This window comes from Podarcis melisellensis, assembly GCF_964234715.1.
Source record: "Podarcis melisellensis genome assembly, chromosome: Z".
In the NCBI taxonomy this organism is placed as follows: Eukaryota; Metazoa; Chordata; class Lepidosauria; order Squamata; family Lacertidae; genus Podarcis; species Podarcis melisellensis.
This window is the reverse complement of record NC_138547.1, coordinates 21862053-21886816: the sequence shown is the minus strand read 5'-3', so window position 1 is coordinate 21886816 and position 24764 is coordinate 21862053. Positions and strand designations below refer to the sequence as shown.

The 24764-nt window shown below is 48.2% G+C and overlaps 1 protein-coding gene and 1 long non-coding RNA gene across 2 annotated transcripts in view; one reads left to right on the top strand and one right to left on the bottom strand.

Annotated features, from left to right (window-relative positions):
- Positions 1–10542, bottom strand: part of ABCB7 (ATP binding cassette subfamily B member 7) — a 50450-nt gene extending 39908 nt beyond the window's left edge. Inside the window, exon 1 of the mRNA XM_081897815.1 lies at positions 10342–10542. Coding sequence (XP_081753941.1) covers positions 10342–10500 — 159 coding nt within the window. The 5' untranslated portion in view covers positions 10501–10542. The remainder of the gene's footprint in view (positions 1–10341) is intronic.
- Positions 1–24764, top strand: part of LOC309362329 — a 368586-nt gene that overhangs the window by 81011 nt on the left and 262811 nt on the right. The gene's annotated exons all lie outside the window — the stretch shown is intronic.

The following is a 24764-nucleotide window of genomic DNA, read 5'->3' as shown; positions in this document are numbered from 1 at the left end:
CCTCATGGTAGTTTCTAATGTGCAATGGGTTTAGGTTCAGGGGGTGGTAGCCAGTTGCATACTTGTCATATTAACCTCATATAACCCAGGGATTCCCAAACTGACCTTAACCTATGACTGTGGGCATTATCACAGAACAATCATTTTGCATATATATCATATTCCACATAAGATGACATGTTGTTAACCATGCTGCTGTCTGCATTTCAGAACCCTGATCCAGTTCACATTTTTCAGATGATGCAACTGTGTCAAATATGTTCTAGCAGAAAAGCTATGGTGTGTAATGTGTCCTTTCTTTATTTCTTTTACTGTGGCTCATAACTCTATTGTAAGAGATATTTACATTGCATAAAGACAGTATTATTTTGACAAACCCAGGCTACTTTGCTCCCTAGTCTATTATCCCCAAAGAGCATACAAACTGAAGACAAACCAGACAAAACATTTAAAATACAGTGGTACCTCAATTTTCTAACGTTATCTATTCCGGAGTTCTGAGTTCTGAAACATTTGAAAACCAAAAACTCAAAATGGAAGCCTCAAAACAGAAAACTCAATATGGAAGCCGTGTTTCATGTTCAACTTCCAAGCACGTTCAAAAACGGAAGCATTTATTCCTGGGTTTATGGTGTCCGAAAACTGAAATGTTTGTCAATGGAGACGCTCGAAAACCGAGGTAGCACTGTATTTTAAGCCTGAATGTCTGCAACATGAAAGTTAAACAGGGCTGGAAAGCACTTAAATTTGTATTTAATTGTGTATTGGTTGAATATATGAGAATAACTTACTAGGTATTTCCCCCCACACTTGTCAAAAGCACTGAAGAATCCTTCTACACAAGCACTAAATGTAAATGAAGTGGTTCTAATGTATATGATCTAGTAATATGGGACCTATGCTCCAAAGGTCTCAGACACTGTATTGTGTGTGCCTGTTGTGCCTGAATTTATTTATTTATTATGATAAGCTTGCCAACGAAGTTCTGCCAAAGTGATCCCAAAGTGTACAGTTTGACCATGCTATTACGTTTCTGCAGTGGGTGATGGCGGGGCTTTCCGCCGTTCCTTGGAAGAGCAATCCCCCCATGGCGGCGAGGGAGAGGGGCGGTGGGAGCGTGCCTCTACGTCGTCAGGTGGAAGGGAAGCGGCCTCACTGCCTTTAAATGGCATTGCTTGTCATCTGAGAATGCTCCTGTGTGGGCAGGCGAGAGAGAGAGCGTGGCATGAGGACACCAGCGGAGCGCGCGCATCTTTCTGCTAGTCGCCGCCACCAGCAGGATTTACCCTCCTCCCCAGCTCACTTTTGCGGCTGCAAAGCAGCAGAAGCCACCCTCTCGCCCCACCTCCGGCGGCTTTCCCACTTTTTTCGCCCGGGTCTCCCTTGCATTAGAGAGAAACGCCTCAAGGCAGCGAATAAGCAGCAGCACAAAGCGAGACCCAAGTGCAAGGAGCTCTTCGGGGTGTTGGTTTTCTGGCGTGCGCGCTCTTTCTCGGCATTCCCTTTTTTGCTGCTTTTCTCTTTTCCGCGCTTGATGGCTGCCACCGCTGCCAAGCCCACAGAGCTGATGGGCATCTGCTCGAGCTACCAGGCGGTGATGCCGCACGTTGTCTGCATAGCCGAAGAGTTCCCTCAGCCCACCCAGCCGGCCAAGCTGCCTCGGGGCAAGTGCGCAGACCCCGCCAGTCGTGCTTCAAGACGCAGCTCTCCCGGCTTCAGCAAAAGGAACACGAAGCCTTTGGAGTGCAGCCCGAGTTCCCACTGCGCTCCAAAGGCTTCAGGTGGCTATCCCCGAAGCCTGGAGAGCGAGAGGGGTCGGTGCTCACCGACCCCTCTCGCTCTCCATTTGCTCCATAGGACGCACACACATTTCCCCTTCATTTTTTGAGCGGAAAAAGTGTGTCTTATAGAGCGAAAAATATGGTAGATTAATTTGTTTTACAAAACTGAATAATTTTTCTGCACACTTTGGCCAAAACAGATTTAAGGACATATTCTTATATTCATATAATCTTTCAATACTTCGAGTATTATAGCTACTTTGGAGAGAAAAATAGGCACACCTATTTATCTTAGTTCAGTGCCTTAGTTCAGTGCCTTAGTTCAGTTGTTTCAACTGTTCTATTTAAAATAAGTTAATTAGCTAAAAACTATGTTAATTTACTTGAACATATTCTAAAAGTTCATCATTTTTTTATTTGGATAAAGATTAACCAGTGGTGAGGTAGCAGAAAGCAAATATAAATGATCATAAAACTAGAAAGGCTACAAGAAATAATACTATGTGGCCAAGTTGGCATCATTATTTAATACCCTGGCAAATGTAAAAAGGGATCTGTTTAATCATGCTAGATTTCTATTAAGGAGCCTACCCTCAGCATTTGGACAGCTCCACACAGGACTGTGCACTCAAGACTTTGCTTCAGCGCTTTCCCCTCAAATAGCCTATTATTATTACTACTACTACTACTACTACTACTACTACTACAACTACTACCCTGCTTTTTTCCCTGACAGGGGCACAAGGCAGCTTATAGATAAAAACAAGAACCATACAAAGAATTACAAAAAAAGGCACCAGTTCTTTAATTTAAAGCAGTTCCAAAAGTCTGTTGGAACAAGAAAGTCTTCACATGCCAGCAGAAGTGCAAGGTGGAAGCCAGTCTAACTTCTCTTGGGAATGAGTTCCAAAATCTGGAAGCAGCCACTGATCTAACTCAATAGCTTCATTGTTTTCAGAGCTGGGACTCGCTTTTTACCCAAATATGCATTTGGGGACATATTTGGAGCCCTGCTGGATCTGACCAAAGGTTCATCCTGTACAACATTTGTTTTCACAGTTGCCAGCCAGATGCCTATGCTAAGAATGCAAGCAGGGCATGTGCACAACAGCACCCTCACCACTTTTGATTTCCATCAGTGGGTATTCAAAGGCTGATACTGGAGGCAGTGAACAGCCACTGATATAGCCTGTGGGTTACTTATGTGATGCTAGGTGAAGTAGTACTTCCTTTCGTTCTGTTTTTCCCCTAAGCAAAGTAATTCATTAAACATCATTAATTAAACCATGAGTATAATTTGATGTAACAAATATTCTTAAAAGCCTAAATAGTTATTCAACTGCAACTATGAATTTTGACTTATAAACTTATACTAATCTAGTCTAAATAAATATTCATAATTGAGGCTAGGGGAGGATAGAATCACTGAACAAATGTCAATAAAACAGATAGACAAGGGTTGAAACTATTGAGCAGTACTACAAAGCAGATAAACTGGAGAGGATATTGTACGCTGACTAGTTTGCAAACAGCCAGAGCAAATAATTTACTTTCTGGAAAGCATTTCAGAGTACAGAATGTGCCAAGAATGCTAAAGGTGTAATTAGTTGTTCCAGTTATTGAAACAGTCACTTACAGAGCCTGAGAGTGAACCTCTAGTAAACTGGAATGTTGATTTTACCAATGATTGGTAAATGTTGGTATATGAAGTATTTGTGAGGTAGTAACAGTTTCAAGTTTCTTTTCAAGACTGAGATACTCATCTATTTGTTTGAATCAACCCACAAAAGCAGAGTATGGTAGTGACAGGATCCATATATTTTAACTCACCTTCCCTCCAAAGAACTTAGGTTAGTGAACATGATTCCCTAAGCCCACCCACCCCCACTCATTCTGTCCTAATGGCAACCCTGTGAAAGGACCACATTCACACCACATATTTAAAGAACTATGACTCCACTTTAAACATTTGTGACTTTCCATAAATTCTGGGATGTAGAATTTGTTAATGGATAAAATGCTCACCTATTAAAAATCTAAAAGCCTGAGCAAACATGTCTATCTTCACATGACACTGAAATGACAACAGTACTGGCCCCTGACATATCTGTAAGGAGGGGGAATTCCACAAACAGGGTGGTGGCACAGAGAAAGCTCAGCCTCCCCAACAGAGGAATGTGAAGAAGAGATCTGTCCGCTGGTCTTAAAGTTTGAGCAGACTGATAGATACTCCTTCAGGTGTTCAAGTACCAAGCTGCTTAAAGCTTTAAGGCTATACTTAAGCCTCTTGAATTGGGCTTGAAAGTGAATAAGCAGCTAATGCAGTTATTTGACAATTAGTATAATATTGTTACAGATCTGGGTTAAAAGAGTTTGGGGGTGCAAGGGCATCCATAACTGCTAGTTAGTGCATGTCAGAAATAAATAATGTGGTAGAATTTAGCTGATTTTTGGACAATAAAGGGAAGATGCAAGATGTTAGATTTAAAATACAAGCTGAATCAGTTCTGTTCAGGAGACCACTGGTAGTGATATCATTAAGAACACAAGGAAAACTAAGTGGTGGGCCATTAAAGAACAATTGACCATGCAGGTGCTGTCCTTCCCCAGCTGTGTGTTAGTTAGCAAAAGAAATAGCAGAGCTAGGAGGGGGATGTTACAGGGAGCAAAGGAAAAATGTGTCCTTTTTAAAGAAACAGTCTGGAGAAGGTGGGAACAAACAGATGGAAGGGGAGGTATTTTTTGGCAAGGTGTTCTGGAAACAAAGAGGGGGGGGGGACTCCATGCAATGTTGACAGGAGGAGGCTGCACTGAGAGACTGGGGGCCATGACTGGCTGCTGCTTTGGACCCAAACTCACTTGAAGCTATTGAAAGACTCCATCAGGGACACTCTTGGGGGATAATGTTCTGTGCCACCTCCACTGAAGGCTTTAGGTGTAAATAAGTGTAAAATAAACCACATTTTTTAAGGACAGTAGTCTCCGCTGTGCCTCGGTCTCCCAAGAGAAACACAACACTGGGTGAGCACCAGGAACCCTCTGAAATCTTGCTACAACTTGGCAGAGATTGGGGGTGGTACGCAACCTTTGTAACAATATGATCTCTCTTTTAGCTATACCAGTCAAAACTCTGGCAGCAGCATTCTACACTAGTGGCCAAAATTGTAGAAACCTTTTGGAGAAAGTGTATTTTCAAAGTCTGGTGGCTCCTAACACCACTTTCTTTTCGAGTAATACCATAAAATTATATATCAATGGAAAGATAATTTAATGAAGAATGTAATGCAATGAAGTTTGTTCCATTATCTGTATTCTACCAAAAGTTATAGCCAAATAACCAGAAAAAGGGGTGTTTAGAGAGCCAATCAGGTATCATCTTGTTTTAGCAATAATGGCTCATAACACCACTTTTTTGGGAGTAATATCATAAAATTATATATCAATGGAAAGATAATTTAATGAAGAATGTAGTGCAATAACGTTTATGAAGGATTATATATTACAACATAAATAAGGACATTTGTCAGTGTGTTTTGTGATTGCTATCAAGTTGGTTGGGGTTTTTTTGTTCTTTCATTTATTGAGCTTGTAAAACATAATAAAATTAAAGGAATGGTGCAAAGAGTTGACTGGTCACCCAGAAAGTACTATGTAAAATAGTAGTACTAAGTGAACAAGGCTACAGTTATGAAGAAAGTAGAAGAAAAATTGGTGGAAACTTAACCAAAGGTGGCATTTCTAAATTTCTGAAGAGGTATAAGGAGACTCAGTCACTGCAAAATCAGACTGGTAAAGGCAGGAAAAGGTGCACAAACAGCAAGTGAAGATAGAAGAATTGAGAGACTGTGCCTACATGACAGAAGAAAATCATCTGGGTGTATACAAGATGACATGGCGCAATGTAATGTGAAGTTGAGTGCAAGGATTGTTCGGCACAGAGTGCAGGAATATGATCTAAATGCTAGAATTCCAAGGAAAAAGCCATTGCTATCTCTCAAACAAAGGTTGAAAAGATTAAACTGGGCTAAAGCGCATGTTAACTGGACAGTGGAACAATGGGGCAGTGTTATTTGGAAGATGAGACCAAAATCTCCTTGCTTGGTAGTGATGGCATGAAATATGCGAGGAGGAGAATCGGAGAAGATTTACATCCTACTTGCATTACACCTACCGTGAAACACCCAGTTAGTGTTATGATCTGGGGTTGTATGACAGCAAAAAGTGTGGGCAGAATTTGAGTCATTAATGGGAATGAAAATACCCCCAAATACATAGCCCATACCTGAACTCAATAAAAAATCTATGGAGCCAACTAAAGAAACTTGATGGTTGGAAGTAACCCGGCAATAAAACCCAATTAATAGAGGCAACAATTCAATCTTGGTTTCACATTATTACAGCTGTAGAACTAAAAAACTTGGTTCACTCCATGGGAAGGCCAAAGGTTACCCAACTAAGTATTAACTGACATGGTGAGAATTTTTGTATATCTCATTTTTTCTATGTGTCTCACGTTTCTTCTTTATAACTGCTGTTGTAATAAATAATCCTTCACAAAAGATACTGCATTGTATTCTTCATAAAATATATTGCATTACATTACACTCATGCTAAAGTTCAGTTCATGCGTCCACCTGATCCTTTACCAACCTATTTTTGGCCAACTAAGAATGACTGCTGCTGGGTGCCCTATGAAAATATAATCAGAGAAGTTCCATTTCCTTCATCATCAACTAGGAAGGATGTATGTCATAGACGGTAAGGTCCACAAACAAGTGCAGAAATTGGAAAAAAGTATGATGTAACCTTTCACCACAAAGGTAAGCTAACAGTGAAATAATGTAAAAATAACATCAGATGATAGTGTAACATAAAAGAGTGCAATTTTAACTATTCTCATGAATGTGTGAGTTATTTCAGGCTCAAAGAGACCTTAAACCTGTACACACACATATATATATATGTTTAAAAAAATTACTTCAAAATCAGTTTATTTTATAACCACAAAAACACACTTATTTATAAAACATAAAAAGTACATGGTTAGCCCATTCTATAAAAAAAAGGTATGATACATGTGTTAGTTGTGGTTTGCACGCTATGGCTTATTGAACCTACTGAGGTATAAAATGACTAAAATTCACTATGAATGGTCGGTGACCCTTTTCTGTAGCATTTAATACCATTTTTATACTTTATTTTGAAAGAGACAAAAATTAGCTTTATTTTGATACCCAAATAAGCCCAATTGGTTGAAAAATAAGCAGAACAGGAGGTTTTTTTCCTAAACAGAAATCGCATTAGCCTAAATCAAGCAAAAATTGAAATGTTAAAAAAATTCTCCTGCCTCCAATTTTGGACCAAATTTTTTTTAAAAAAAATTAATTTGAGGTTATCTCATAGGTATCTACAGAAAAAAATTTTTTTTGAAGAAAATCTGAGTCGTGAGCACGGTTGAGTATTAAAATCAGGTGATTTGGCGTGGAATCACCCTTATATGTACTTTTGTTTTGTGATCTATTTCTTAAAATAAACAATATCACAGTAAAGGTAAAGGTAAAGGGACCCCTGACCATTAGGTCCAGTCGTGGCCGACTCTGGGGTTGCGGCGCTCATCTCGCTTTATTGGCCGAGGGAGCCGGCGTTCAGCTTCTGGATCATGTGGCCAGCATGACTAAGCCGCTTCTGGCGAACCAGAGCAGCGCACGGAAACACCGTTTACCTTCCTGCTGGAGCAGTACCTATTTATCTACTTGCACTTTGACGTGCTTTCGAACTGCTAGGTTGGCAGGAGCAGGGACTGAGCAACGGGAGCTCACCCCGTCGCGGGGATTCGAACCGTTGACCTTCTGATCAGCAAGTCCTAGGCTCTGTGGTTTAACCCACAGTGCCACCCGCTTCCCTAATATCACAGTAGGTAAAAGTAAATGTCATGTGAAAAACAAGTAAAAGGTGATACATTTTTTATTTTGATGGACAGGATTATTTGATACATTTCTCTTTCTTCATTGGTCTCCTGTCAGTTTCCATTAAAGGGGAAACCTCCTTCTACACTTAATAATTAAAATTTATCTGAATAGATACCCAGGGTTATATAGAGTGTATTTATTAAATTTATAGCCCAAATGTCCTCCCTAAAAGGTGCCCAGGGGAGCTAAGAATATAAAATCTGATGAAACCCTATTCATTATAAAATCACAGAGCCTACGTGTACCCATCACCTTCCAAAAGTCTGGACAAATGTCCACCACAGAGAAACCCCTTTCACATATGCAGCCTCCTAGACATCCATAGCAGTGGTATTACAAGAAAGGTATATAACTCTCATTGTAAAATGCAGTTTAAAACACATGGGGAAAAGTGTCCCTTCAAGAACATGGTTCCCAAGGCTAGGTCTGTACAGTGGTACCTCGGGTTAAGAACTTAATTCATTCCGGAGGTCCGTTCTTAACCTGAAACTGTTCTTAACCTGAAGCACCACTTTAGCTAAAGGGGCCTCCCACTGCCGCCACACCTTTTGCCGCCGCCCGATTTCTGTTCCCATCCTGAAGCAAAGTTCTTAACCCGAGGTACTATTTCTGGGTTAGCGGAGTCAGTAACCTGAAGCGTCTGTAACCCGAGGTACCACTGTATTAGAATTATTTTAAGATGTTTTAATTGCTTGTTTGTGTTTGCCGCCCTGGGCTCCTTTGGGAAGAAGGGCAAAATAAAAATGTTAATATGATTATTACTATGTAGGGCATCATCAGTGCTTTTTCAGGGAGTACTCAAGTTGTATGCAGTACCAGCACCTCTATTTTGTTTTTTAAAAGTGTGGCACTTACTGCAGTAACTTCATGGTGAGATACACCACCTATTTTTCTAGAAAAAAAGCACTGGGCATTATATACTAGTACCAACATTTTACATTTGCAATAAGATCCTCAATAAGGCTTTTTGTTTGTTTGTTTGTTTGCTGACATGGCAAATGGCTGGATTGTCTGCCCCCAAAGAGCCGTGTTATTTTATTTATTTTATTTTTTGTACAGTACATTGCTATTACATCTGCAGATACACAACTGCACCTCTCCCCATAAAGCCCATGTGTGGGTCTGGGCCATCTAAGTGACCAGAGGGCAAAGTTTTTTTCTCACACCAGCAGCTTTTGATTTCCACACAGGCAGGACGTGCCCAAGGATTAAGGCTTTCTGGGAAATGATCTATAATGAACTGAAAAAGGTACTTAAGTACACTTTCCCTAAGAAACCAGAGGCATTTCTCCTGGGCATAGTTGGCCAATTGGTGTTAAAGAAGGATAGAACTTTCTTTATGTATGCTACAACAGCGGCAAGAATAGTCATCGCAAAGTACTGGAAGACGCAAGATCTACCCACCGTGGAAGAATGGCAGATGAAGGTGATAGACTATATGGGTTTGGCAGAGATGACGAGCAGAATCCGAAACCAGGGAAGAGAAGCGGTGGAAGAAGATTGGAAAAAAATTAAGGATTATCTAAAGAAATACTGTAAAATTAATGATAAAATGACGCTGGATTATAAAATAAGGAGTTAATAGCAGTAAGGGATAATTTAAAGAAAACGAATAACATTAAAATTAAACTAAAAGTAAGGGAAGGATTTGCTGACAAATTAATCAGAAATTAGAATACAGAAAGGGGAGGTATGAGGAAGTCGGTAAAGTAAGCTATAAGAAAGTAAAAATTGAATCTATACGTGTTTTCTGTTTGTATTCTCTATTTTGTCTTTTTTCTTTTCTGTTTGTTATTGTGTTTTTTCTTTGTTGTGATAAAAATTTGTGGAAACTTCAATAAAAATTTATTTAAAAAAAAAAATGATTTCCACACAGGCAGCAGACATTCCACCATGTGGGAAAAAGTAAAAGGGACATTACCACCGAGCCCAGCTTTTGAGAATCCACAGCTGCCCTTATCTACATAGGCCCAGGACGGTCCGGCAGCAACTATTATCATTACGAAAGAGCACTACAATATCAGTTTGCAAAGCACCAGAGCCCTACCTAGAGGAGCTTACAACTTGGAATTCACTCCAGGAAAGAGGAGGAGGAAAGTTTCGTTGCTGTCCCTTGATCACAAACAACTAGGTTTTACATAAGATCATAAGCGGAGCCTGCTGGATCAGGCCAATAGCCCACCTAGTCCTGTTCTCGCAGAAGCTAAGCAGGTGCCTATTATGGGGACACCCGCAAGCAGGACTCGCCTCGCCTGAGGTTTCTAACAACTGGTATTCAGAAGTATTGCTGCCTCTGGCCATGCAGGAAGGACATAGCCACTGTGGAAAGAAAGCATTGATCCTTATCACCCTCCATGAATGACCTAATCCTCTTTTAGAGACATCAGGGCTGGGACACACAGCTTCGCATTTAGGAGACTCTCGCTTGGGACACCCTCGTAACCCTCCGACTACAATCTCCCCGAAGTCTTACCCGCGCGGAATAACCGACCTTGGTCCCCTCAGGACGTTCCCCGCCCCTCAGCCTCCTCTCAACCCTCCCGCGGCGGAGCGAGACCACCTCTCCGCCCGCTCCAGTCCCACCGGCGCACCTGCGATATCCTCCGGGGCGGACGCCCCCACTTCCACGAGTGAGCTCCCGCCGCCGGCCGCCACAGCAGCGAAGCCAGCAGTAGTCTATGCCGCGGAGAAGCAGCCGCACCGGGCGAGATGCCCGGTGCCGCCGCCGACAGAGCCCTCAGCGCCGCCATGTTGGCGAGCACAGAGAGGTGGGGAAGAAGAGTCGCGGGGCGCCGGAGGACAGGAAACGGAGCCGAGGATAGAGAGAGAGGGGAAGGAGAGGCACCGGAAGTGGGTGGAACGCGTGGCTGGAGACAGAAGCCGCGCTGCGTCACCTCGGATCCCTGGTAACGCATCTGCTTGGTCTACTCCGCAGGGTAGGATGTAGAGGTGGTGGAGTGGAGAACCATGGGTGCACAACCCTTATTTACTTTTATTCATTAATCCGGCTCTTCGGAGATCAAATAATAATAAGAAAAACAGATCCCAAATACTGTAGTTGGTTCCCAATGTAAGTGGCTAGAACTGCCTTTCTTCACCTTGGAAACCCAGACGTTGTTGAACTACAACTCCCACTAGCTAAGAGGAAAGGCAGTATATAAATGGAATAAACAAATAATAATAAAAGTAAGTGAAGCAGGGAAACCAAACTGGTTTCTTGCTAGAATCAGTAACTATTAAAAAAAACCCCCAATAAGCTCAGTAGTAACAAAAAATAAGTTTCTTAGGCACTGGGGAGCGGTAACCTTATTTAAATGTCTCAGGACCACAATACCTCATGGGCCACATTTCTCCTTTAAAAAAAAAAAAAAAATTATTAAAATTTCAGAGGAAATACAAAAATGTAAAAAGGAAAAGGAAAAGAGACAAAAAGATACAAAATACAGAAAAATAAAACAATTAAAAACAAATCAGTCATTCCATACCCTATCTTTCGTTTGCCTGTTTCCCTGACTTCCTCACACCTCCCTTTTTTGTATTTTAATTCAATCCTTGTTACAGCAAATCCTTTCCATTTTTGCTTTTACTTTTTATATTCTAGCTTAATTAGTTATTTCACTGACCAATTAATTAACTCTAGACATCCTTTCCAACTTTCACCATATTCTGTTATTCAATTTGCCTTACTTTATTTAACCTTATCTTACCATAAAATATCTTAAAACGTAATGCTTATTTATACATAACTCCTTATATCATTTCTACTAAAGCCAGACAATTTCATTCCAACATTCTCCCTAATATTCATTAATTTTACACTAGTTCCCAAAAGAAAAATTTTCCTTTACAGACTCTTCCAATTTTCATCCAACGTCCCTTCTTCCTGGTCTCGGGTTATGTCAGTCCTTACTGTCCATTCCATCTAGTCCATCAACCTGGTAGTCTTATGTCCGAGGCTCTTAAATCTCTTCCATGCCCCTTCTGCAGATCTTCTTCTTGTTTATATTTGCACTTTTCCTTGTCTTTTGTTGGTCTCTTTCTTAATTTCTTTCCTTTCTCATTGAGGAGTAGGTCTCCAGGGGATTTCTCTATACGAATCTACCCAGACCCTGAGATCATCCTCTGAGACTTCTTCATGGTCCTCCTCTACAGGAAGCAATGCAAGAACGGGCATTTTCTGCAGTGGCTCCCCATTTGTGGAACACTCTCCCCAGGGAGATTTGGCTGGCACCTTCTACACTTTTAGGTGCCCGAAGCAAATGTTCTTCTTCAACCAGGCCTTTGGCTGATTAACATCTAATGCCCTTTTAAATGTATTGTGGAAGGAGGAAGCTTACTAGTTCGTTTTTGTTATTATTTTAATTATATATTTTGTGTTTTTTATATTGTAATTTTATGTTATGAACTGCTCAGATCTACAGATGAAGGGTGGTATACAAATTTAATGAAGAAGAAGAAGAAGTTATTTCTTAGTAAATATGGATAAAGGGGGCTGGCAAAGGAAGGACAACAGGTGTCTAGAAAAAACACCCCCCCTGGCTACTGAGTTCCTAAACGGCTGTATGACTGGAGGAAATTCAGCTGGTAAAGATATTTTATTGTCCTTACACTTGCATACAAAGAGTAGTGATGTGGGAAGCTTCTTACTGAGATTAATTTTGAACCAGGTACAGCGTGAGCATTATGCATATTTACTGAACCATAGGAATTACAATTTCTTTCTGTATCACAAGGCAGACTTTACCCTGGGTCGCCCAACTTTTCCCACCAAGTGGACTGCAAGAGTACAGTGGTGCCCCGCTAGACGAATGCCTCGCAAGACGAAAAACCCGCAAGACGAAAGGGTTTTTCGGTTTTTGCGACGCTTCGCTAGACGATTTTCCCTATGGGCTTGCATCGCAAGACGAAAGCCCATAGGGAAATCTCGGGGACCTTTTTTTAAATGCTGGCGGTGGGGAGCAAAGCCTTCCCCCCCCTCCGGACTTCAGAAGAGGTCCAGGAAGGCCGGCGGGGGCGAAAGGCTTTGCTCCCCACCGCCAGCATTTTAAAAGCGGTCCGGGATAGCAGGGAAGCGCTTCCCGCTATCCCGGACGGCTTTTGAAGGCAGGCAGGGGGGGCAAAGACTTTTGCCCCCCCTGCCTGCCTAACCGGGGGCTTTTAAATCGCCCCGGGACTGTCCGGGGCGATTTAAAAGCCCCCGGACGGCTTTTGAAGCCTCCCCCCCCGCCCGGCTTCGGGGCATCATCCCGATGCCGGGCGGTGGGGCAGGAACGCCTCCCCCCCCGCCCGGCTTCGGGGCATCATCCCGATGCCGGGCGGTGGGGCAGGAACGCCTCCCCCAGCCGCCCGGCTTCGGGGCATCGTCCCGATGCCGGGCGGTGGGGCAGGAAAGCCTCCCCCAGCCGCCCGGCATCGGAACGATGTCCCGAAGCCGGGCGGCCGGGCGGGAAAGCCTCCCCCCCCCGCCCGGCTTCGGGGCATCATCCCGATGCCGGGCGGTGGGGCAGGAACGCCTCCCCCAGCCGCCCGGCTTCGGGGCATCGTCCCGATGCCGGGCGGTGGGGCAGGAAAGCCTCCCCCAGCCGCCCGGCATCGGAACGATGTCCCGAAGCCGGGCGGCCGGGCGGGAAAGCCTCCCCCCCCCGCCCGGCTTCGGGGCATTGTCCCGATGCCGGGCGGTGGGGCAGGAACGCCTCCCCCAGCCGCCCGGCTTCGGGGCATCGTCCCGATGCCGGGCGGTGGGGCAGGAAAGCCTCCCCCAGCCGCCCGGCATCGGAACGATGTCCCGAAGCCGGGCGGCCGGGCGGGAAAGCCTCCCCCCCCCGCCCGGCTTCGGGGCATCGTCCCGATGCCGGGCGGTGGGGCAGGAACGCCTCCCCCAGCCGCCCGGCATCGGGGCATCGTCCCGATGCCGGGCGGTGGGGCAGGAAAGCCTCCCCCAGCCGCCCGGCATCGGAACGATGTCCCGAAGCCGGGCGGCCGGGCGGGAAAGCCTTTGTCCCCCCTGCCTGCCTTCCCAGGGGCTTTTAAATCGCCCCGGACAGCGGAGAAGTCCTCCGCTGTCCCGGGCGATTTTAAAATGCCGCCCGCCAGAAGAGGTCGGGGGAAGGCTTTTTCCATAGGAACGCATTAATTGATTTTCAATGCATTCCTATGGAAAACCGTGCATCGCAAGACGAAAAACTCGCAAGACGAAGAGACTTGCGGAACGAATTAATTTCGTCTTGCGAGGCACCACTGTACTTTGACACAGAACCCACGGGCTGCACACTGCCTTGTTGCATGGTGGTAGCATAGCGAAAATTTGACACACACCTCTCCCCATGCTGTCTTTCCAAAGCCCCCGGACGGCTTTTGAAGCCTCCCCCCCCCGCCCGGCTTCGGGGCATCATCCCGATGCCGGGCGGTGGGGCAGGAACGCCTCCCCCAGCCGCCCGGCTTCGGGGCATCGTCCCGATGCCGGGCGGTGGGGCAGGAACGCCTCCCCCAGCCGCCCGGCATCGGGGCATCGTCCCGATGCCGGGCGGTGGGGCAGGAAAGCCTCCCCCAGCCGCCCGGCATCGGAACGATGTCCCGAAGCCGGGCGGCCGGGCGGGAAAGCCTCCCCCCCCGCCCGGCTTCGGGGCATCGTCCCGATGCCGGGCGGTGGGGCAGGAAAGCCTCCCCCAGCCGCCCGGCATCGGGGCAGGAACGCCTCCCCCAGCCGCCCGGCTTCGGGGCATCGTCCCGATGCCGGGCGGTGGGGCAGGAAAGCCTCCCCCAGCCGCCCGGCATCGGAACGATGTCCCGAAGCTGGGCGGCCGGGCGGGAAAGCCTCCCCCCCCCGCCCGGCTTCGGGGCATCGTCCCGATGCCGGGCGGTGGGGCAGGAACGCCTCCCCCAGCCGCCCGGCTTCGGGGCATCGTCCCGATGCCGGGCGGTGGGGCAGGAAAGCCTCCCCCAGCCGCCCGGCATCGGAACGATGTCCCGAAGCCGGGCGGCCGGGCGGGAAAGCCTCCCCCCCCCGCCCGGCTTCGGGGCATCATCCCGATGCCGGGCGGTGGGGCAGGAACGCCTCCCCCAGCCGCCCGGCTTCGGGGCATCGTCCCGATGCCGGGCGGTGGGGCAGGAAAGCCTCCCCCAGCCGCCCGGCATCGGAACGATGTCCCGAAGCCGGGCGGCCGGGCGGGAAAGCCTCCCCCCCCCCGCCCGGCTTCGGGGCATCATCCCGATGCCGGGCGGTGGGGCAGGAACGCCTCCCCCAGCCGCCCGGCTTCGGGGCATCGTCCCGATGCCGGGCGGTGGGGCAGGAAAGCCTCCCCCAGCCGCCCGGCATCGGAACGATGTCCCGAAGCCGGGCGGCCGGGCGGGAAAGCCTCCCCCCCCCGCCCGGCTTCGGGGCATTGTCCCGATGCCGGGCGGTGGGGCAGGAACGCCTCCCCCAGCCGCCCGGCTTCGGGGCATCGTCCCGATGCCGGGCGGTGGGGCAGGAAAGCCTCCCCCAGCCGCCCGGCATCGGAACGATGTCCCGAAGCCGGGCGGCCGGGCGGGAAAGCCTCCCCCCCCCGCCCGGCTTCGGGGCATCATCCCGATGCCGGGCGGTGGGGCAGGAACGCCTCCCCCAGCCGCCCGGCTTCGGGGCATCGTCCCGATGCCGGGCGGTGGGGCAGGAAAGCCTCCCCCAGCCGCCCGGCATCGGAACGATGTCCCGAAGCCGGGCGGCCGGGCGGGAAAGCCTCCCCCCCCCCGCCCGGCTTCGGGGCATCATCCCGATGCCGGGCGGTGGGGCAGGAACGCCTCCCCCAGCCGCCCGGCTTCGGGGCATCGTCCCGATGCCGGGCGGTGGGGCAGGAAAGCCTCCCCCAGCCGCCCGGCATCGGAACGATGTCCCGAAGCCGGGCGGCCGGGCGGGAAAGCCTCCCCCCCCCGCCTGGCTTCGGGGCATTGTCCCGATGCCGGGCGGTGGGGCAGGAACGCCTCCCCCAGCCGCCCGGCTTCGGGGCATCGTCCCGATGCCGGGCGGTGGGGCAGGAAAGCCTCCCCCAGCCGCCCGGCATCGGAACGATGTCCCGAAGCCGGGCGGCCGGGCGGGAAAGCCTCCCCCCCCGCCCGGCTTCGGGGCATCGTCCCGATGCCGGGCGGTGGGGCAGGAACGCCTCCCCCAGCCGCCCGGCATCGGGGCATCGTCCCGATGCCGGGCGGTGGGGCAGGAAAGCCTCCAATAAACAGCCCTTGAGACCTTTTTTTGGCAGCTTTCAGCTACATTTGACTGCCTTCCTCTGCACCCCTCATGCTGCCTTTCCAAAGTCAGGTAAGTGAGGTGCTGGGCTTTGTGAAGCAGCTGTAAGGAACCTGAAAGGGTCCTCGAGTCCTCCTTTCCAAAGCCTGGTTATGTGTTTAAATAAGTGAGCTTAACCTTTACTCTCTTATTCTGGAGAGAGGAACTGCAAAGCTGCAATTCAGAACATGCTACCAACCTGGCTGCTTACCCCACCCTGCCCCAAAGGGTAGTTTACTACAAGCAGACCTCCATGGACAAATAACATCTTGTGAAGCTGGGCCCTTGACTGGTAATGCACAGTATAACATAAAATCCCTGCTGGTTCAAAGGACTTAACTGATCCACTCAGTGTATTATTTCCCAGAATGGCCAACCAGATGCCTCTGGGAAGGCCACAAGAAGACATGAACTCAACAGCACTCCCTTCCTTCTAAGCAATCCACCTCAGAGCATGGAGGTAATATATAGCCATCATGACCAATGGCTATTGATAGCCTTATCCATATATTTATCTAATCCTATTTTAAGCCATCAGTGCAGACATTCCCTATGCAGTGGCCATAAGCATAAGATGATGCCTGCTGGATCAACCAAAAGACTTGTCTTGTCCGGTGCCTGATTTCCCATTGTGGCTTATGGGAAGCCCTCAAGTAGCACACGGAGATATCATCATTCTCCTGCTTGTGATCCCCAGCAACAGGCATGCTGCCTCTGATACCAGAGGTAGCATATAACCATCATGACTAGTAGTCATTTGGAATCCTTTGTAAACTCTTACTTTTATCTGAGAATACAATATTGATATTGATATTGAGAATACATATATTAATATTTATAAATATAACAAATCCATTAAAAAATGTTACCACCCTCCAACACTTAACAAGAATTTCCCCCAAGGAATGTAAATAAAGCCCAGTTTCTACTTTGTGTGTACACGTTGAAGTGTATGTTCTGGTTTAATATTTATTTATTTTAATGACTAGTGCCTTAGATAGTCATCCTTTGTGAATACTATTAGTATTTACACCAGAAAGGTATATTGCCATTTCACCACTCTTAACTGTCATGGCTTCCCCAGTAGGAGGTGCAGGCCCTCCAAGTGTCCCTATTTACCAGAGATTTAGTGAAGCTGTCCTGGTTTCTGATTTGATCCTGGAATGTCCCACTTTTCCTTAGGATGTCCCTATTTCTATTGGAGAAATGCTTGAGGGTATGAAGTTATCCAGCCCATCAGCTGTTTGAAGACAATCCTGTATAGGGAGGGTTTTTTTAATGTTTAATGTTTTCTTGTGTTTTTATATATGTTGGAAGCTGCCCGGAGTGCTGGGACAACCCAGAAAGATGTGTGGGGTATAAATAGTAAAATTATTATTATGGAATGGGACATCCCTATTTTAATTGGAGAAATGTTGGAGGGTATGGGAGGTGTAGCATGCTAAGGGTTCTGAAGGAACTCTCAAAGCTGCCTCCCCTAAACCTGCCACCCTCCAGACGCTAGTAGACTCCAACCCCCATCAGCCCAGTTGTAGTTGAACAATGTCTCGAAGGCACCTGGGAGGAGACAGATTCTTAAGTGCAGCCTTCCATAACCTGGTGCCCTCCAGATGTTTGGGCTTCTATCAGCCACAGCCAGCACGACCACATTTCCATCAGCCCTACTATCATATATAGCTGTTGTTATGTACTGAGTTGAATAGGATCCAAACTGCAGCAGTCTGATTGATCCTAGAACAATAGGATCCAAAATGCAGCAGTCTAATTGGTCCTAGAACAATGCAGCAGTATGATTGGTCGGCAGGAGCCACCCAATCCACTCCAGATAGAAGTGAATCCACAACCTGATTGGCCTATAGGAGAATTCTGGAATTAGCCAATCACGTGCAACCCATTGTGTAAATAATGTAGGGACTTTCATTCCCTCCTCACCACTATGAACTGAATAAAGAGCATGAAATCCACTCTCGACTCTTCAGTATATTTCACTGGCTACGAAGGTGGGATCCTGCTGAGCTGACTGCCACACAGCACTGCAGCACCACCACCTGCCACACCGCTGCCTCGCACCGTGTATCCAGGCTTCAGCTGCGGGACCCAAGGAACTCGGAATGGCAACTGACAGCAGCTTCTCGCTGTTCAACCCAGCATCCAGAGACTGGGAAGCGTATGCCTCCCGTTTCACCTTCCTCCTAGAAGCCAAAGGGGTCACCGATGAAGAAGATGCCAAGAAGAGGGCGATATTCTTCAGCGTCTGCGGAGAGGAGACGTTTGAAATCGCCCGGGCTCTCCTTGGGCCTGAAGATGTTGCTACTGTTCCTACAAAACAATAATGGAATGGCGGAAGGGGCACTTTTTGCCATAGCCCTCAGTTGTGGCTCGTCGAAAGGCCTTCTACGCAAAGCGGCAAGCCCCTGGGGAAACCATAACTGGGTTTGTGACCTCTCTCCGCCAAGCCGCCCGGTTCTGCAACTTCTCAGAATTGGAGAACATGCTTCGTGACCGCCTCGTCGGTGGCCTGAAGGATGAGAAGCTGCAATGACGCCTCTACACTAAGAAGGACCTAACGTTCCAGGTCGCCCTGGAGGAGGCCTTGGCAACAGAAGCTACCAAGAGGTCGACGCAAGAGGCACGGCCAAGCCTGTCGCCCCAACCAAGGGTCCACCACGAAGACCTCACCGACGACTCAGGATCTGACAGGGAGGAGGTGCACTGAGTACAGCAGTGCACTCAAGCAGCGCACAGACAACGGCTGCCTCGATGAGAAGGAGGGAACTGTGCAAGCTGCGGGGGAGAGTCACGAGAGGAGGACCTGCCGTTTCTGCAACGCAGAGTGCAGGCAGTGCGGAAAATTGGGACACATCGCTCGGGTGTGTCGGGCTCAGCCCACCCGACATCAGACATCAGATGACCGATTCAAGAGCCCCAGGGCCCAACGCACCAAGGCAACTCGATGGAGCTCACAGACTTCCAGGTATACCAGTTGCCCCACCCCAACGTAGAGAAAATTTATGTAGAGGTACAGATAGAGGGGGTCCCGTGCCGCATGGAGCTTGACACGGGTTCATCTCTATTCATAATCTCGGCAAGGACCTTAAGGAAACTGTGTCCTAGTGGGGGTCCCAAACTCAGCCCAGCCCCATTCACCCTCCAGGACTTCCAGAAACGAAAGGTCCCCACAATGGGGTTGGGGACCTTCAGGGTGCAATATCGAGGGTGGACGCGGCAACTGGACTTGCTTGTGGTCAAGGGCCCCTACATTAGCTTACTGGGATTGGCATGGTTTGGACCATTGGGGCTAGCTGTCACCGGGGTGAACCACACTAGCTTACAAGTGGACGTGGACGCCATATGCAAGGAATTTCCGGGGGGTTTTGATGGGAAATTGGGACAGTATACGGCCCCCCTTGCTCTACAGCTTGATCCCACAGTACGACCTGTCAGGCTCAAGGCCCGCCAGGTCTAGTTCACCCTGAAACCTCATATAGACGAGGAATTGGACCGGCTCGTGGAGCAAGGAGTGCTGGAGCCGGTGCCTAATGCCCCCTAGGAAACCCCAATCGTCACACCCATCAAGCCTAATGGTTCGGTCCGCATCTGCGCAGACTACAAATGTACCATAAACGCCTCACGGCCCACGCATACCCAGTGCCAGTGGTCAGCCATGTCCTTGCCACCCTGGCTGGGTCAAAATTTTTTGGCAAGCTGTAAGAGAGAATATTATGAAAATGATTTACAGGTGGTACATGACCCCAGTCAAGCTAGCAAAAATCTATCATCTGCCCGATAATAAATGTTGGAAATGCAAAGAAACGGAAGGAACATTCTTTCACCTTTGGTGGGCCTGCCCAAGGATTAAGGCTTTCTGGGAAATGATCTATAATGAACTGAAAAAAGTATTTAAGTATACTTCCTAAAGAAACCAGAGACCTTTCTCCTGGGCATGGTCGGCCAATAGGTGCCAAAGAAGGATAGAACCTTTTTTATGTATGCTACAGCAGCAGCAAGAATACTCATCACAAAGCACTGGAAGACACAAGATCTACCCACACTGGAAGAATGGCAGATGCAAGTAATAGACTATATGGAACTGGCAGAAATGACCGGCAGAATCCGAGATCAAGGAGAAGAACAGGTGGAAGAGGATTGGAAGAAGTTTAAAGTTCTACAAAAGTTCTACAAAAATATTGTAAAATTTATGAATGCTAAGGGCATTGTAAATGAAATGAAGGGGTTCTGGTGATTAAGATAAATAAGAGTATAAAGGGAAGGATAAAGGATGAACTTGAATAATAAATGATTTTGCTGAATTAATTTTTAAAGTGGAATACAAGAAAGGAAGACGGATGGAAGTAAGGAAAATAAGATCTGAAAGGGAATTAATCTGAAAGAGAGTGTTTTTTATGCTAAATTTTCTTTTTTATGTTTTTTCTTTTTTATGTTTTTCTGTTTGTATTTTTGATGTGTGTTGTTTTGTTGTTTTTGTGATTTTAGTTAATTTTTTATTGGTTGTTAACTTTTGTAAAATCTAATAAAATATGATTTAAAAAAACAAAACAAAATTTTTTGGCAAGCTGGACTTGGCCCAAGCATATCAACAGCTGCCAATAGATGAGGCCACAGCAGAGGCACAGACGATTGTGACGCACAGAGGAGCGTTCAGGGTAAAGCGGCTGCAATTCGGTGTCAGTGTGGCACCAGGCATATTCCAGAATCTAATGGACTCTCTCCTTAAAGGGATTCCTGGTGTCACCCCCTTCTTCGATGATGTGTTGATTGCTGGGCCCACACCAGAGGAGTTTGAGGACCGCCTCGGCACCGTTCTGCACCGTTTCCAGATGGCGGGTCTCAAGGTGAAGCAGGAAAAATGTCTACTAGGAGTGCCTCAGGTGGACTTTCTGGGATTTATGGTGGACGCAGAAGGGGTCCACCCGACTGGGGACAAGGTACGGGCCATTTGTGATGCCCCAGCGCCCAAGAGCAAGACTGAACTTCAGGCCTTCTTGGGACTATTGAACTCTTACCATTCCTTCCTTCCCCACAAGGCAGCGGTAGCAGAGCTCCTACACAGACTCCTGGACAAGCGGGCCCCTTGGGTGTGGGGCCAGCGCCAGGAGGCTGCATTCCAGGCAGTCACGGACTTGCTTGTCTCAAACTCGGTCTTGGCACACTTCGACGAGAGGCTGCCGGTGGTGCTAGCATGCGACGCCTCGCCCTATGGCATCAGCGTTGTCCTGGGACACCAACTCCCGGATGGAAGAGAGGTATCGGTGGCATACTTTTCCCAGACACTCAACACAACTGAGCGGAACTACTCGCAAATTGACCCTCACAAAAGCAAGTGGTTCAAAACTGTGCATCAAAAACTCCTTACATGCGGTCTGCATTCGCAGTCCCTACTATCAATGGGCCTCATTAAAGCAAAGAGTCTAATAGGCCAGCGCCTGAAAGACATTGAACGGCAAAACAACCTGACTATCTTAAAGAAACTGTGCCCATGGTATACCTACTTTCCCCCTTCCCATTTTGACTCTCCAGCTTCATATTTGTTTAAATTAACCATCCCAAAATATAGACGTGCCTTTACATTGGCTAGATGGGATGTTCTTCCTTCTGCTGTACTCGAAGGTCGTTACCAAAAGACTCCATTTGAAAAACGACTCTGCCCATGTGGAGATGGTAACACGGAAACAGTGTCCCACGTCCTCCTATCCTGCCCCCTTTACAAAGACCTAAGGAATGAGATTATTACTCCACTCATTCTCTCCAACCCCGGCCGTTCACAAGACACTACACTGTATTTTCTCTTATCTGATACGGACAGTCAGATAACAGAGAAGGTCGCGAGGTACATCGAGAGAGCTGTGAAATTGAGGGCCACCATCTGAGTGACAGACTTGTTCATCTGACGGACCTCCTTCTGCTTGTTCTTTTCTTCCTTTTATTCTTACTTTATTTTTAATTCTTGCATAGCTGTGGCCTGTTGGCTTTGCTAATAAAGTTTTGATTGATTGACTCGCAAATTGACAAGGAGGGTCTGGCAATCATGAAGGGAGTAAAAAATTTCCATTATTTCTTGTACGGGCGGCCCTTTACCGTGGTGACTGACCACAAGCTATTGCTTGGCTTGTTTGCCCCCCAAAAGCAGACCCCCCAAGTGCTGTCTCCTCGCGTCCTCAGGTGGTCAATTTCCCTCGCCAGCTACCAGTATGCACTGATTTACCGCCCTGGGAAGGTGATGGGCCATGCGGACGCACTCAGCAGGCTACCACTCCCAGAAACAGGCCCCGACCCAGCACCTGCACAAGAGGTTATGAGCCTGGAGCTGCTTCCTGACCGCCCCATTCAGGCACAAGAAGTTGCACACCATTCCAAGAAAGATAGGGTCCTGGACTGGGTGTGGAGGGGATGGCCTAGCAGCAGCCCCGGGCCAGAATTCGCCAGCTGCACAACCCACAAACATGAACTGTTGGCCCACAAGGGGTGCCTGTTATGGGGAAGCAGGGTGGTTGTTCCCCAGCCCCTCCACAAAAGGGTCCTCACAGCCCTACACGAGACACACCCAGGGGTAGTGAGAATGAAGGCCCTTGCCAGGAGTTATGTGTGGTGGCCGGGGATCGACGGAGAGATAGAGGCCTGGGTCAAACACTGCCAGGCCTGCCAAGAATCCCGCCCAGTTCCCCCAAGGGCCCCAGTCCAGTCCTGGGAGTCCGCCCAAGCACCACGGTCACACCTGCATGTGGACTTCACTGGCCCCTTTCAGGGGAAAACATTCTTCATAGTGGTGGACTCATACACCAAATGGCTGGAAGTCGCACTGGTACTGTCCACTTCCACGTCCGCTGCCATCCGGGTACTACGCAGGTTTGCAACCCACGGGCTCCCTGACACTCTCGTCTCAGACAACGGGACCGCATTAAGTCAGGAGAATTCCAAACCTTCACAGAGCAGAACGCCATCCGCCACATCCGTTCGGTGCCATTCCACCCTGCCACCAATTGCCAAGCAGAACGCATGGTGCGGACCACCAAGGACAACCTCCGCCGCATGACGCAAGGGGATTGGGAGTACCGCCTTGCCACATTCCTTCTAGCACAGCACAGCACCCCCAGCTCAATGACTGGCCGGAGCCCCACTGAACTACTAATGGGTTGGCGCCTTGTAATCAGATTGGACCGCCTTCACCCCAATAGAGCTTGGGATGAGATAGTGGTGGGGAAAGGCAGGAACCCCCGAACCTTGGTGGCCCAGGACCCAGTGTACGCAAATAACTTTGGGGCAGGCCCGCATGGGTACCCGCCACAGTCACCAGGGTCACTGGCCCCGTGTCGTACGAGGTGCTAACGGATGGGGGGCAATGCTGGCGCTGCCACTGCGACCAGATACGGTGACGATACCTGGGAGAAAACCAGGAGGAGGACAGGTCAGAGGAGTCCCAAGGGAACAGTGGGGCAGTGAGACCCACAGAACAGGAGGGGCCAGCAGGAGAGGCAGAATCAGTAAATACAGAGAGGACCCGCAAGGCCGCAAGGACACCAGAACCAGAACCACGATTGAGCGAGCTGGTTGCACCAGACCAAACGGTCCCATCACACCCAACATCCTTGGAACACGAGCCAGAACACGAGCCAGAACCTGAACCCTGGACCAGGGAACACCCCAGGCCGCAACGCACACGTAAGCCGCCGGCGTACCTTGAGGACTATGAATGCAACCTCCCGGGCAGGACTGGAACTTAGAGGGGAGGGGTGTTATGTACTGAGTTGAATAGGATCCAAACTGCAGCAGTCTGATTGATCCTAGAACAATGCAGCAGTATGATTGGTCGGCAGGAGCCACCCAATCCAGCTCCAGATAGAAGTGAATCCACAACCTGATTGGCCTACAGGAGAATTCCGGAATTAGCCAATCACGTGCAGCCCATTGTGTAAATAATGTATATAAAGCAGATACTTTGAGGGGACTTTCATTCCCTCCTCACCACTATGGGCTGAATAAAGAGCATGAAATCCACTCTCGACTCTGAGTATCTTTCAGCTGTGCTGGCTGGGGCTGTTGGGAACTGCAGCCCAAAACATAATCACCATCACCATTTATGTTAACCTTTATAATCCCATTGTTCCCCCCTCTGCCCCAAAGGACCCTAGGGTGAAAAACAACAAAGCAACAAAATAATTTAAAATAAGATTTAAAAAACATTTTAAAAAGTGACATATTCTCACAGCTAATAATTTAAAGGTTGCTGGCAGCAGTCTGGAGTATTTAAAGCTGCCTGTTGCCAAACTCTAGTGGCCTCCAGGTGTGGACTACAACTCCCACCAGCACCAGCCAGCATTGTCAAACTTGCTGGAGCTGATAGGAGTCATAGTCCAAAACATCTGGAGGGCACCAGTTTGAAGAAAGCTGCTGAAGCATTTCCATACACAGGATCAGGCCTCCCTTAGAAGGAGGAGTAAAAAGGAACTAAATGTCCTAGGGATGCAGGTGGCGCTGTGGTCTAAACTACTTAGCCTAGGGCTTGGCAATTAGAAGGTCAGCGGTTCAAATCCCCGTGACGGGGTGAGCTCCCGTTGCTCGGTCCCAGCTCCTGCTAACCTAGCAGCTTGAAAGCATGCCAGTGCAAGTAGATAAATAGGTACCGCTCCTGTGGGAAGGTAAACAGTGTTTCCGTGCGCTGCTCTGGTTTCGCCAGAAGCGGCTTAGTCATGCTGACCACATGACTAGGAAGCTGTACGCTGGCTCCCTTGGCCAGTAAAG